Source organism: Pelophylax lessonae (assembly GCF_965119305.1).
Source record: "Pelophylax lessonae genome assembly, chromosome: 11".
NCBI classification, from domain to species: Eukaryota; Metazoa; Chordata; class Amphibia; order Anura; family Ranidae; genus Pelophylax; species Pelophylax lessonae.
The window spans coordinates 198,007,498-198,021,652 of record NC_138778.1 but is presented as its reverse complement, the minus strand read 5'-3'; the positions used below and the strand labels follow the sequence as shown (position 1 = coordinate 198,021,652).

At 44.2% G+C, this 14,155-nt stretch overlaps 1 protein-coding gene across 1 annotated transcript in view; it reads right to left on the bottom strand.

The window, feature by feature from the left end:
• CDH4 (cadherin 4) overlaps positions 1–14,155 on the bottom strand; it is a 1,089,940-nt gene that overhangs the window by 1,061,569 nt on the left and 14,216 nt on the right. The window contains exon 2 of the mRNA XM_082271591.1: positions 1,843–1,954. Within this exon, the coding sequence (XP_082127717.1) occupies positions 1,843–1,954 (112 nt within the window). The remainder of the gene's footprint in view (positions 1–1,842; positions 1,955–14,155) is intronic.

Sequence of the window (14,155 nt, the reverse complement as noted above, 5' to 3'; positions counted from 1 at the left end):
AATCAGTCCGTGCACTCATTCCGTACACTCATTCCGTGCGCTCAGTCCGTGCACTGAGTCCGTACACTCAGTCCATACCTGTCTTGCACTCAGTCCATGCACTCAGTCCGTGCAATCAGTCCGTGCACTCATTCCGTACACTCAGTCCGTGCACTCAGTCCGTACCTGTCTTGCACTCATTCCGTACACTCAGTCCATGCAATCAGTCCGTGCACTCATTCCGTACACTCAGTCCGTGCAATCAGTCCGTGCACTCATTCCGTGCACTCAGTCCGTGCATTGAGTCCATGCACTCAGTCCGTACCTGTCTTGCACTCAGTCCGTGCACTCAGTCCGTGCACTCAGTCTGTACCTGTCTTGCACTCAGTCCGTGCACCTAGTCCGTGCACCCAGTCCGTGCACTCAGTCCGTGCACTCAGACCGTGCACTCAGTCCCTACCTGTCTTGCACTCAGACCATGCACTCAGTCCGTACCTGTCTTGCACTCAGTCTGTGCACTCAGTCCGTGCACTCAGTCTGTACCTGTCTTGCACTCAGTCCGTGCACCTAGTCCGTGCAATCAGTCCGTGCACTCATTCCGTGCACTCAGTCCGTGCACTCAGTCCGTCCACTCAGTCCGTACTTGTCTTGCACTCAGTCCGTGCACTCAGTCCGTACGTGTCTTGCATTCAGTCCGTACCTGTCTTGCACTCAGTCTGTGCAATCAGTCCGTGCATTCAGTCCGTGCACTCAGTCCGTGCACTCAGTCCGTGCACTCAGTCCTTACCTGTCTTGCATTTAGTTCGTACCTGTCTTGCACTCAGTCCGTGCACTCAGTCCGTGCACTCAGTCCTTACCTGTCTTGCATTCAGTTCGTACCTGTCTTGCACTCAGTCCGTGCACTCAGTCCGTGCACTCAGTCCGTGCACTCAGTCCGTGCACTAAGTCCGTACCTGTCTTGCACTCATTCCTGGCGTCTCCCCTGCTGCTGCCACATCTCCAGAAAAAAAAGCTTCAGTAGAACAGCAATGAATGAAGGAGACAACAGAGAGGCTCAATAGCTTTGTGTTGTGGATTAGCCAAGATTACATGTTTTGCGCTGTGGGGCTGTGTTTGACCTAACGATTTGACACAAGGGAGAAACAGGTATTCTGAGCTGACCACAATATAGAATGCACTGAGCTAGCGACTCATCTGCTCTATTTATTTCTGCGCTGCAGACTTCACAGAACAGTCAGTATGCTGCCAATGAGCACATAGCAAACACACTGAATGGAAACTACAGGGAAAAAAGCACAACGTGGACCCCCGTGTCTGTTCCCGCCTGCTCTGCTACAAAGAAAAGCTGAAACTTGCTAAAGCTCGGTGTAGAAGGGTTGGGGGAGTTCAGCTCCTACAAGTTCACAGCATACATAGGGAGTCAAAGAAAACAAAATGTCAATAGACTGTTACAAAAATAATTCAAATTCATCTTCAGCAATACATATTTGGCGTTATCTGGAAAATTAAGACCAATACTACTAAAATTTCCTCCATTAATGATTTCTATGAGCATCTTTAATATCCATTTCATGACAGTGTGGAAGGAAATCAGTCAGCAGTGTATACTGCAGCTGCTCTCCCACCCCTCCTACATTAAACCGTCTGGTGGAAAGATATTAAATACCAGCGGAGACACAAGATGCTGGAATCACGGGATGCATTGTGGAAGATTTGTATAGAGCAATGTTCAAACTGCTCCCTTAAGAAGCACATTCTGCGAAGGAAAATAAGACACGCGGTATGAATCATCCATGCTACAAATTCATTTCATAAATTGTCCTGAAAGCAGAAATCGGCGAATGCAGAGAAAAGTGCACTTACCTTTTAGTAGTCTCTGTCCCTCTTTGATGTTTGGTGATACGTGAGCGGTGTAGCCTTGTTCTGAGAAGCCTGGCGTACAACTGTGCTGTGCAGTACCATTCCCACTGTATGCCTGTAAGGAAAGCAACACAACACTCAACCAGGAGGAACCTATACGGCATTTTTAGTGACTACACATTGGGAGTTATTATCCAAACATTTGGACGAATGTTACATTTGGGGTGGCTTTCACCTTTTATTGTATTTGCTGTGCCATGTTTTTACACCTGATATGTACTGTACAGTCTCTGTAAATGTGTGTGTGTGTCAGACAATGAAATAAGCACTATTAACCACTTTAGGACCGGAAGGAATCGCCCCTTAATGACCAGGCCGTATTTTGCGATTCGGCACTGCATTATTTAACAGACAATTATGCAGTCGTGCAATGCTGTACCCAAACAAAATGTATGTCCTTTTTTCCCACAAATAGAGCTTTCTTTTGGTGGTATTTGATCACCTGTGCGATTTTTATTCTCTCTCAGCGGGGAAGGATCGCGGGTGTCAGGCGGCAATCAGAGCCGCCTGAAACACACATCGCCTTCCCCGCTGACAAGCGGGGCCGGCGGCGCGCGCTCGATCCCTAGCCTCCTGAGAGTGAGCGAAGTAGATCTACGTCGATTTGCCCAGGAGCGCCTGCCTGCCACAGTAAATATGCGGCAGGCGGTCGTTAAGTGGTTAATGATCACATGCTGAGATAAGAACCCTGACAGGGTAAGCTATATAAAGCCCAGATTATTCTCAGTCTGGCCTCACTGACTTGCAAAGAAAGAAAAGTAGGAACGCACAATGAATGGCTATTATTCATGACAGCTTGCTTACTATTGTGATCTGTGATTGGTTACAGTAGCTAATCACATGGTACAGGGTGCTGTGATTGGCCCAGGTACAATGTGATAGCTGTGGCCAAATCACAGCATCACAATAGTAAGGAAAACAGACATGAATGAAAGCCATTCATGACTGTTTTGTTTACATTGTAATCATGTGGAAAAATTAGTATGTTTTATTCCCTTGCTATGGATCTATAAAGAACAAAAAATCTAGCATTGGAATCATGTGAGTGCTATGATTGGTCACAGTAATCACAAGATACCCTGGCCGCTCACAGTGGCTGGGTACCGAACACCATGATCCACTGTATCTACGGGACACAGTGGTCACGGGATAGTGCCCTCCACTCCAGTGCGCTTCTGCTCAGGAACATACCAGTACATCGCTGAGCCTGTAGCTGCCGCCCGCTCACTGTAAAAGTAATGTGGGTGGGCAGCAAGTAGTTAAAGTATTACTAAACCCATAACAGTAAAATCAGTCTGTATATGCAGTAAAGCATGCTTTTTATACTCACTTTAGAACCTAAGGGGTTAATCCTTTGCATTGTGTATAAAGGCTGTTTCATCCTGTCTATCTAATCCTCCTCTTCTTTCACTGTCTCCAAAAAATAACCTGATATTTACAGAGCCAGGAGACGGGCTGCACATGCTCAGTTTGGTGTGTATTGCTAGAGTTTTTTTTTCTTGGGAGATCCAATCAGCACTGTCCAGACATGTCCAGACAGAGAATCAGGGGAGAATGAAAACTCCTCCTACAAGCTTTATTGGGAACTGATAGAAGTCACAAGACTGCTATATACTATTGATAAGAAAAGGTATTTATCTGTTTATATTTACTAAAATGATTGATTCCATGTTCTGTGTACTGTGAAAGACCAGATATAGTGAATGCAGGCTCCTGGGTTTAGTAAAACTTTAATGCTTCAATGATAAACTTAAAGCGGAGTTCCACCCAAATGTGGAACTTCCGCTCATTTGCTTCCTACCCCCCTCGGTGCCACATTTGGCACCTTTCATGGGGGAAGGGAGAACGGGTACCTGTTTTTGACAGGCACCCTTCCCCACTTCCGGGAAAGGTGCCGCGGCAAAATGAGGTCCCCTCCTCCTTTACCTCTGCCGCCGAGCCAATCTGAATGCGCAGCGTGCTTCGTGCATGCCCAGTAGGAACCCACCTGTGAAGCCGCAAGGCTTCACTGCCGGGTTCCCTGACCGGCAATGACGGCGGGAGCACCCGACAGCCGATGGAAACATTGCTGGACTCCAGGACAGGTAAGTGTCCTAATATTAAAAGTCAGCAGCTACAGTATGTGTAGCTGTTGACTTTTAATTTTTGGAGGGGGGGGGCGGAACTCCACTTTAAGCACATTATGTAAATGTAACAAATAAACACGGAATCCCCATATGTACATCTACATATTTAAAACACAGTTAATGAAATTGTTCAAATATTATAATAAGCTCATGCTCATATATATAATTATATATACACTTTAAAAAAAAAAGGAACATTCAACCTTATTTAAAAAGCATCATATAGTTTTAAAGTAAATAACTGCTGACATAACTAAATGAAACCAGGCCTTCAACCGAAAATGAAAGTTGCTTACCGTATATACTCGAGTATAAGCCGAGGGGGACGTTTTCAGCACAAAAAAATGTGCTGAAAAACTCGGCTTATACTCTAGTAAATACGGTATATTGTCTTCCTCTTTTTTGTATAGGTAGCAACTCCCACTTCCTTAAACCTTGCCTAGGCGAGGATGACATTACCTTGGACCGCTCACCCACAGCTTCCTGTGATTAAGTCACACAACCAAAGAGGCTGCAGGACCAGTCTCCCTGCATTGCTCAATCTTGTGCATGCGCCCTGGGAAGCCAACTGTGAATTATCAGAAAGTTGCACCCAGCAACTAAATCCCAGCTGGCGGCCCTCAGATGAATTAATTGCGGGACAGACAGTGCCGGACTCCATTGGCTGGTAAGTTTCTATTTAATAAAAATCAGCTGCTACAGTATCTGAAGATGCTGAATTTACATTTTCAAACATCTGGGTGAAGTGCCTCCTTAACCTACACATCCATTTATAACATGCCTCCTTTGCACCTAGAAAACAGCTATTATGTAAAAACCATCAAAAATGTGTCTATGCCCAACTACCCATGTGATGGAAAGCTCAACTCTTGTTTCAAAAAAAGGGAAAAGGGTGGTTTTGGTGTTAATTTAGAAGTGCCTAGCTATAATGCAGTGGTCCTCAGGGCCCACTAACAGGCCAGGTTTGCAAGATAACTGAAATACATCACAGGTGATATAATTTGCTGCTCAGTGATTGCAGTATTCTAGTCTGCATCTCCCCAAGGTAATACTTAAAATCTGGCCTGTTAGTGGGCCCTGAGGACAGGAGTTGAGGACCACTGGTATAATGGACTGAGAAAGAAGAGGAGGGATCTCACACATGAGTTTAAATGTAAATATCTGCAGATATCCATAGTGGTTGGAGGCCATAAGTGGCAATCCGTTTTTTCAAAGGTTTACAGTTACTTCTTAAAGTGGAAATTTTATCTATACCAACTTAAAAAATAATGTTCTTTAGAAAGGAACATATATTCCATATTAATGATTATGCTATCAAAATGAGCTTGTGTTGTATATTGCCTCCTGTCCTGTCCATTTTACCTGTCCCTTCTTGCTGGAAGCTACCATTTTGCTGAAGCCCAGAGCCTCTGAGCAGCAGTAAATCTTTAGACTGTCAGCAGATCGGCCTCTACAAATTTGGCAGTGCTTAGAAATGGAGAGAAACTGAGCATGTACAGAGCAGAGTGAGACAGTATTACTAGATTTTAAACAGCATAGGCAATTATTTCTAATGTTTTACATAGCTATACCTGCAAAAAGGGGCCAGCCTGAAGTGATCTAACAGGACTAGATGTTCTGACTAAAGTTCCACTTTAATTGTATAAGAGTTATGATATAAGAAAACATTTCAAACAAATACAATTTGTGGAGATGTGAAATTCCCCCACTAAAAGGTCTATTTATAAGGTACTCACTGACAAATACGTCAGGGGTGGATGTGCAATAGGCAAATGTGGACAGCTGGTAAAGCCCAACTTCATGAAAAAATGAAATTATACATCAATTACCTTACTTCCAAACACCTCTTGTTAAGCTGTCCTGCAGTGTAAAAAAATCAAAGTCAGTTTCCTCCATGCGCAAAGCTAATATGCTACCCTGGGGACCAAGCGTTTTCCCTACTTGTTATCTTCTTGGGCACTGGTCTCCTCACCATCCCTGTGAGTTCTTCTGCACCTGTAGAATATGAGCGAGAACCCAGCCACTGGAAGTATGCCTCCACCAATAGGAGGTGTGCATATCAGACAATGATGTAGACACCTGAAGAAGGATTATGAGTTCCTCTGCCCCCTAAGCCTATGAGAGAGAACCCAGTCACTGAAAGTGTCGCCACCAAAAGAAGTTGTGCACAGCAAACAGACAGTGATATGGATGCCTGAAGAAGGACTCTGAGTTCCTCTGCCCCTGAAGCCTATAAGAGAGAACCCAGCCACTGGAAGTATACCTCCACCAATAGGAGTTGTGCACAGCAAACAGACAGTGATATGGATGCCTGAAGAAGGACTCTGAGTTCCTCTGCCCCTGAAGCCTATGAGAGAGAACCCAGCCACTGGAAGTATGCCTCCACCAATAGGAGTTGTGCACAGCAAACAGACAGTGATATGGATGCCTGAAGAAGAACTCTGAGGTCCTCTGCCCCTGAAGCCTATGAGAGAGAACCCAGCCACTGGAAGTGTCTCCACCAATAGGAGTTGTGCACAGCAAACAGACAGTGGTATGGATGCCTGAAGAAGGACTCTGAGGTCCTCTGCCCCTGAAACCTATGAGAGAGAACCCAGTCACTGAAAGTGTCTCCACCAATAGGTGGTGTACACAGCAAACAGACAGTGGTATGGACACCTGAAGAAGGACTCTGCCCCTGAAGCCTATGAGAGAGAACCAAGCCATTGGAAGTGTGCTTCTACCAAAGAGAGGTGTGCAAATCAAATAGACAGTGGTATGGACACCTGAAGAAGGACTCTGAGTTCCTCTGCCCCTGAAGCCTATGAGAGAGAACCCAGCCACTGGAAGTATGCCTCTACCAAAGAGAGGTGTGCAAATCAAATAGACAGTGGTATGGACACCTGAAGAAGGACTCTGAGTTCCTCTGCCCCTGAAGCCTATGAGAGAGAACCCAGCCACTGGAAGTATGCCTCTACCAAAGAGAGGTGTGCAAATCAAATAGACAGTGGTATGGACACCTGAAGATGGACACCAGGAAATAAACAGAAGACGAGAGAAGGATCATCATGTGTCTGTGGCTTCAGATAAAGTGGTTGTAAACTTTGTAACACCACTTGTACCTACAGGTAAGCCTACAATAAGGCTTACCTGTAGGTACTGTGAATATCTCCTAAACTTGTACAGTTTAGGAGATATTCAGAGTGCATGCAGCCGATAACGCAGGCCTCGACAAATCCCGGGCGCCAGGTCGCATTTGCGACTAGAATTAGCGACCTGGCGCCTGGGGTGCCCTGTAGGATGTGTCCTGTCCCTTTTGCGCCCCCCACCTCCTCTTCGAGTTCACGGACTTCCACGGCGTCCAAAAATTTAGTCCCCGGCTTTTCGGCCTTCTTCTGTGAGATGAGAAGCTAGGGGAACTGGCGCCCTCTTGTGGTGGCCGGGAGTAATGCATGTTCTCAATGCCAAAGAGGAGAAGAGAGGGAATTTTTTTAAGGCTTCATCTCTCTGTCCAGTTACCTTTGCTTAAAGGTAAGTAAGTGGACAGGGAGTGTGGTTATTATTATTAATTTATTTTTTAAATGTAAAAATAAATAATAATTTTCTTTTTTTTAATTATTAAAAAAAAATAAAAAAATGTTTTTTTTTTTTTTTTCAATTCTTATTAAAAAAAAAAAAATATATATCTTTTTTTTTTTTTTTTTTCCCTCATCACCGTGCCACAGCCGAAGGCCCCTTTCACACGGGCTGTCTGATCAGGTCCGCCTGTCAGTTTTTCAGGCAGACCTGATCGGACTGTTCAGTCTCCTCTATGGAGCAGTAATCTGCCGCCATCTGACCCTGCCCGCCAAAAACAGACGGATGGTGGTTCTATTTTCTATCCATCCCGTGGATCGGATCAGATGGCATCGGATGGAAAGAGACAGACAGTCTGTTTCCATCCAATTGCGCTATAGAGGAGAGTGGGGTTCTAGTCCTATTTATGTGTAAATTTAGTATCCGTTTTATAAAATAAAGCTTGGTTAGTTTAAAAAAAAAAACAAAAAAAAAAAACTGGCTCCTAACTTTTTTAGCTGGCTCCTAGATTTCAGGCAAATTTGTCAAGCCCTGCGATAACGTATTTGGCACATGCACTGTGAAGGTCTGGCTTGCCTTGCCGGAGCTTGAGAGCCCATGCTGCAAACAGGCGGCTCCCATGCACATGTGATGTTATTGCGGTTCTGGCCACTCAAAGTGCCAGAGCCTGCGAACTCAGAAGAAACACCGTAGAAGATGTCAGCCGTCTCAGCGATGAGTGGACACCGGCTGGAAGAGCTTCGTTCTAAGGTATTTCATAATGAGTTAGTATGTGATGCATATGAGCTCATTATGCCTTTGTCTTACAGTTTTTTTTTTTTTTTTCGTCCAGGGGATTACAGCCTCTTTAAAATGTGCATTTGGATATTTTTTTTTTTTTTTTTTTCATACCAGTGGTTAGTTAGAGGTTGCTAATATCCTGGAGTTGGGCTTCAAATGTCACATTTACTATAAACTGTCAAATAGGTTTTAACCTGCCTGGGAACCTTTCTATCTGGAGCTCTCCATAGTGCTGAAACTGTTTTTACCCACACACACACACTGTATATACTTTTCATTTACAAAGCCACAGCGTACTAACCACATCAACATAAGCTTTGGCAGAGGCAGTGTCACAAACTCCTCATGGGACTGAAGAAATATACGTCCTGCATGCTTGGACCCATCTGAGAAGATGTTGACAAGCAGTCCTGCAATGCCAATGACACCTCACAGCCAAGATCTCACTGGGACAGGTATAAGAGACTGACTGGTGGTGGGGGGTTTAGTATATAATAATACAATGAAAGTGCAGTTTCACTTTAAATCAAGCAAACTGAAAGCAAGAAACATTGCCATCACCCATAGCCAACACTTGCACCCCCTCAAGCATTATTAGGGGTTGAGCTACTATAACTAGAGATTTCAAAATCTGGTACAGCTGTGCATTGTAGCCAACCAGCATCTAACTTCAGCCTGTTCAAATAAAGCGGTAGTAAACTGCAAAAAAATTGTCCCCTGCAGAATAATAGTATAACATGTTAGTATGTATTGCATACTAGCACATTATGAAAGACTTACCTTAGAACGGAGCCCTCCAGCGGCGCACTGTCACCACTGAAAGGGCTTCCATCTTCATCTTCCTGCTCTTCCTTTTTGGGTTTGTGGGTTTTGGCTGTTTGACTGGCTGAGCCATAATGACATCACTCCTGAGCATGTACGTCGAAGTCATGGCCGTAGCACGGCTCTCTCAATGGACGTCTAATGCACATTTAGGAGATATTTACTGTACTTACAGGTAAGCCTTATTTTAGGCAAAGGACTTTACTACCAATTTAAAGCAGCTATAACCCTAAAAAAAACAAAAACAAATGTACCTGTTCCTTTAAAGCATGCATAAAAGCACAGTGCTTGTAATTTGTCCCTTTATATAATATAAAATACCTGGTTGATCCTGCCTGGTGCTGCCCTTCCCTCTGTAAACTGAGGACGTTTATCATGGCTGCTGATCCATGATACCGTGCTCAGTTTACATGCCTCCATTATCTATATTGTCTCTCCCCCTCCCTCCCTGCCTGTCAGCTAGTCTGTGCAGATCTACTCCCCACCCCTCCCCTCCTGCTGCTAAAATAACTGTGTCGTATTGCTATAATCCCATGTGTTTATAAAAAATATGCCACTTTATACCTTAATTCATAGAACCACTCGGCACTCACGTGACCGCCCCCTGCTCTCCTCCCGGCTGACATGGCAGGGGATTCCCAGCCCCTCCCGCTGTAGTTATCAGATTGAGGTAAGAGAGCGATGGGCAGTCACATGAATGCCAATCGGAGCTACGAAATAAGGTATTAAGCTGCATATTTTTTTATTGACAAAAAAAAAAAAACTGGAAGCTGATTGGTTTCTGTGCAGAGCTGCACCAGGTTATGCACTCTCCAGTTTTAGTAAATCAACCCCTCTGTGAGTGAGGCCCAAGGAGATATGGAAGGTGGCAGGTCCATGTTGGACTTCAGATGCTGCAATCAGTCTCTACATAACTGAGCTTCCTGGGTGCTGGAAACTAAAGCAGCATTGTCGGCGGCTTTTACTTCCAGCTGTCAGTTTATTTGCTGTGAAAAGAAAACAGATTTTACTTTATAGTAAATAATTTTATAAGGACTTCATGTTCCAAGATTACTACTACATCCTTCTGTTGAGAATTTGTGCTTTTAATAAGACTTGTAGGTAATAGATGGAGGCTCCAATCTATACAAGGAAACGTGCAGACAATATCCTTGAAGAAGGATTGACGAGAGAAACCAAGTACAGGAAGAACCTCACAAACGTTGAATCTAATTTCAGGCCAAGCTTTGGCTTATCTGTGAAGATTTTGCTCATTGACATCCCCCAATTTTCTGAAATAATAAAACCCACAAAAAATAGAGTGGTAGTAGAGAGGGGAGGAAGGAAGATAGGTAGATAGAACTAATGTCAGGTTTTTATTGCTGTCCGGGTGTCCATTGGAAGGATCCATTCTTACGGTCTGGTCACTGGGGCATGTAAGTCAAGTGGCCATGCAAAGCCATATAAACTGGACAACGGTTTTAATCCCGCTCTATGCTGTTGAAATATTTGCTTTTATTGCTATGTGCTCCCATAGGACAGATTTCTTGGGGGCTCTGAGGAAGGGGGGCAAACCCCTTGAAACGCGTAAGCTTTATTCGGAGGTTCACATCAGTGGACAATGCTCAGTGGAGACTTCCGGTGGACTTACAATTTTATTTTTGCCTGTCATTTTATCAACTTTGTGAGTATGATGTATATGTTTTATCAAAATAAATTGTTACAAAGTGAATGCGCTAGGCTGGTGCGCCCTCTGTATTTTTACTCTTCAGAGACAGATTTCTTGACAAGATGGCCAAGTGTCTCTCTGCAACACAGGCAACAAAAAAAATGAACACAAATGTTTTTGTATGGAGCACTAACTTACCAGGTTTAGGCCTCATTTAGACATGTGGTTGGGGGATGGGGTAAAAATGTGGTTGAGCCACATCTTTTGCACCACCCCCAACCACCCCCCTTAAACTGCAAATGGTAGCAGACATGCGTCTTTGTTTACAATAGTAAGTTTGACGATGCTCCACTTGTTTGTGGCAAAAACTGGCCATCTTGTAGAGATTAAGGGCAGCAAGCCCGCTGAAAGTAAGCTATTCAAGTGAACAGGAAGGGGCTATAAACACCCCCAATTGCATGCAGTTTTGGAGCGTTTGCGAGTAAAAATGGGGTTAAAGGAATTATAAAGTCAGAAGGTTTTTTATCCTAATGCATTCTGTGTGTAACAGCCTCTCCAGCACCCCCTAATAATTACCTGAGCCCCATCTCTGTCCATGAGTCCCTCGGCCATCGGAGACTCTCTCTCCTAATTGGCTGAGGCACAGCCGTGGCACCATTGGCTCCCGTAGCTGTCAATCAAAGTCAGTAAGCCAATCAGGAGAGGGGCAGGGCTGAACAGCGAATCCGTGTCTGACACACAGAGCTGCCGTTCGGCTCGGGTGCCCCCATAGCAAGCTGCTTGCTGTGGGGGCACTCCATAGGAGAGAAGGGCTACGAGCTGCAATGAGGGACCCAAGAATAGGAGGACCTTGGCTGCTCTGTGCAAAACCAACTGCACAGGGGAGGTAAGTATAACATGTTATTTATTTTTTTATTTTTTTAAAGAAGACTTTACAATCACTTTAAAGCATGTGGTGAGTAGGTGTCACATTGCCTCCTCACATTGCCTGTCAATCGTCTCTGAAAACATAGAAACATGGCGGCAGAAAAAAAGACCAAGTGGTCCATCGAGTCATTTTCTTTATTTAACTACTTGTCACTCAGTCACACTTCATTTGCTGTGACCAAGTTGCAGCTGCAGGCTCAGCAATTGATATATATAATGGGAGCTTGCTTCCAGGCTCATGTGCGCCCCCTGCTGATCCACACTGTGGTTGGACACAGCGTGATTTTGTCAGCAGATCTCAGTCAATGATTTGTGGCTGAGACCTGCTGATTGGCTGCGTCCAATCACAGCACAGAGTCCTGTGTGTGCAAATACACAGGACTTTGTACACAGAGCAGCAATCTGGTTGTTTCTTCTCTCTGCAAAGCAGACAGAAAAAAAAAAGCACACAGTTAACCCCTTAATTGCCCCTAGATGATAATTCCTTCCCAGTCAGTGTCATTAGTACAGAGTACAGTGTTATATCTGATCACTGTATTAGTGTCACTATTGATGTCAGAGTCAGTTAGTCAGTTAGTGTATCTCACAGCGTGGGTCTGTTAGCACCAGATTGGCTGCCACACTATCACAGTCCCACTATAAGTCGCTGATCAAGTATAGCATCACAAGTATGACATCATAGCTGCGTAAATTTCAGTATATATACCATAGTTTGTAGATAATATACAAACCAATTAATATACACTTTTTAGGATTTTTTTTTATTTTTTATCAAAGTTGATATGGCGCTCTTCCTCCTACTGACACCAATGATGTGGCACTATTTCTCCCACTGACACCAATGATAAGGCACTATTCCTCCAACTGACACCAGTGATGGGACACTATTCCTCCCACTGACACCAATGATGGGGCACTATTCCTCCCACTGACACCAATGATGGGGCACTATTCCTCCCACTGACACCAATGATGGGGCACTATTTCTCCCACTGACACCAATGACGGGGCACTATTCCTCCCACTGACACCAGTGATGGGGCACTATTCCTCCCACTGACACCAATGATGGGGCACTATTCCTCCCACTGACACCAATGATGGGGCACTATTCCTCCTACTGACACCAATGATAGGGCACTAATCCTCCCACTGACACCAGTGATGGGGCACTAATCCTCCCACTGACACCAATGATGGGGCACTATTCCTCCCACTGACACCAATGATGGGGCACTATTCCTCCCACTGACACCAATGATGGGGCACTATTCCTCCCACTGACACCAATGATGGGGCACTATTCCTCCCACTGACACCAATGATGGGGCACTATTCCCGGTGACAATTAGAGAGACCAAATCTCCCTCATGAGGACACAGACCCCAATAAAGACCACTGACCACTCTATCCAACTGACAAAAAAAAAAATTTTTTTCCTTTAATCATAATTTAAACGGCAAGCCCATGGCAAAGATTGAGCAGCTTACTGCCATGCTGAATCATTTAGCAAGGCTCACAATTAAAAGCTACAAAATGCTAAATGTGAAATCTGCCCCTCTCCCCCAGAAAGCTCTGCTAATGCTCTTTATATATAATCAGTGTGATCGGAATATACTGCTGGTAATTCTGTAATATATATAGGTAGAAATGTATAATAGCAGGAGCTGCTGGTGAAGCCAATCTTAAAAAACAGACTATATATAAAAGGAAGCTTATTTGAAGGTAAATCTGTGGCTCTTTTCCTTAGAGATCTGATTTCGCCAAATTTTAGATGAAATTTGTGAAGACCTTACGTATTTGTTCTGAGTCTATCTCCTTGGTAGCAGCTCTCAATCTGCCTTTGGGGACAGAAAATGTAGCTGTAGACAGTGAAGAGTATAATGACCCTGATTAGCTGTAATAGCCTCCGCTCTCTTATTTAGGGGGGGAAAAAATATTGCATTTCAAAGGCAATGTCCTTATGTGCTATTACAAAACATACTGCGATTGTAAGATGGTCAGAAGGGCAGGCATACTGCATTTCCATTACCATGCATTTAATAACAAAAAGCATTTTCCATATTACAGCTGTCCGGATGCCAAAGAGTGGGGTGCAATGGTAACTGTTACCATAACAACAATTGCGTAGCAAAAATAAGTTTGAAGAACTTTTGGGCTAATTCATGAAGGAAGAAAAAGTAGGAGTGATGGGTGTACAGCAGGCAATGCAGAAGCCAACTTGTAAGAACTGTGATCTTGCATAGCTGGAGTCCTGGGTTCAGTTCTCAAAACCAATGCAATCTGTATTTATTTTCTGCCTGAATTTTTGTGGTGCCTTTTCCTCCCAAGACCAAAGAACAACTACTTTTTAAGGTGACTGTCTAAATTCTAAAATAAAGCTAACTGAGAAAAGAAA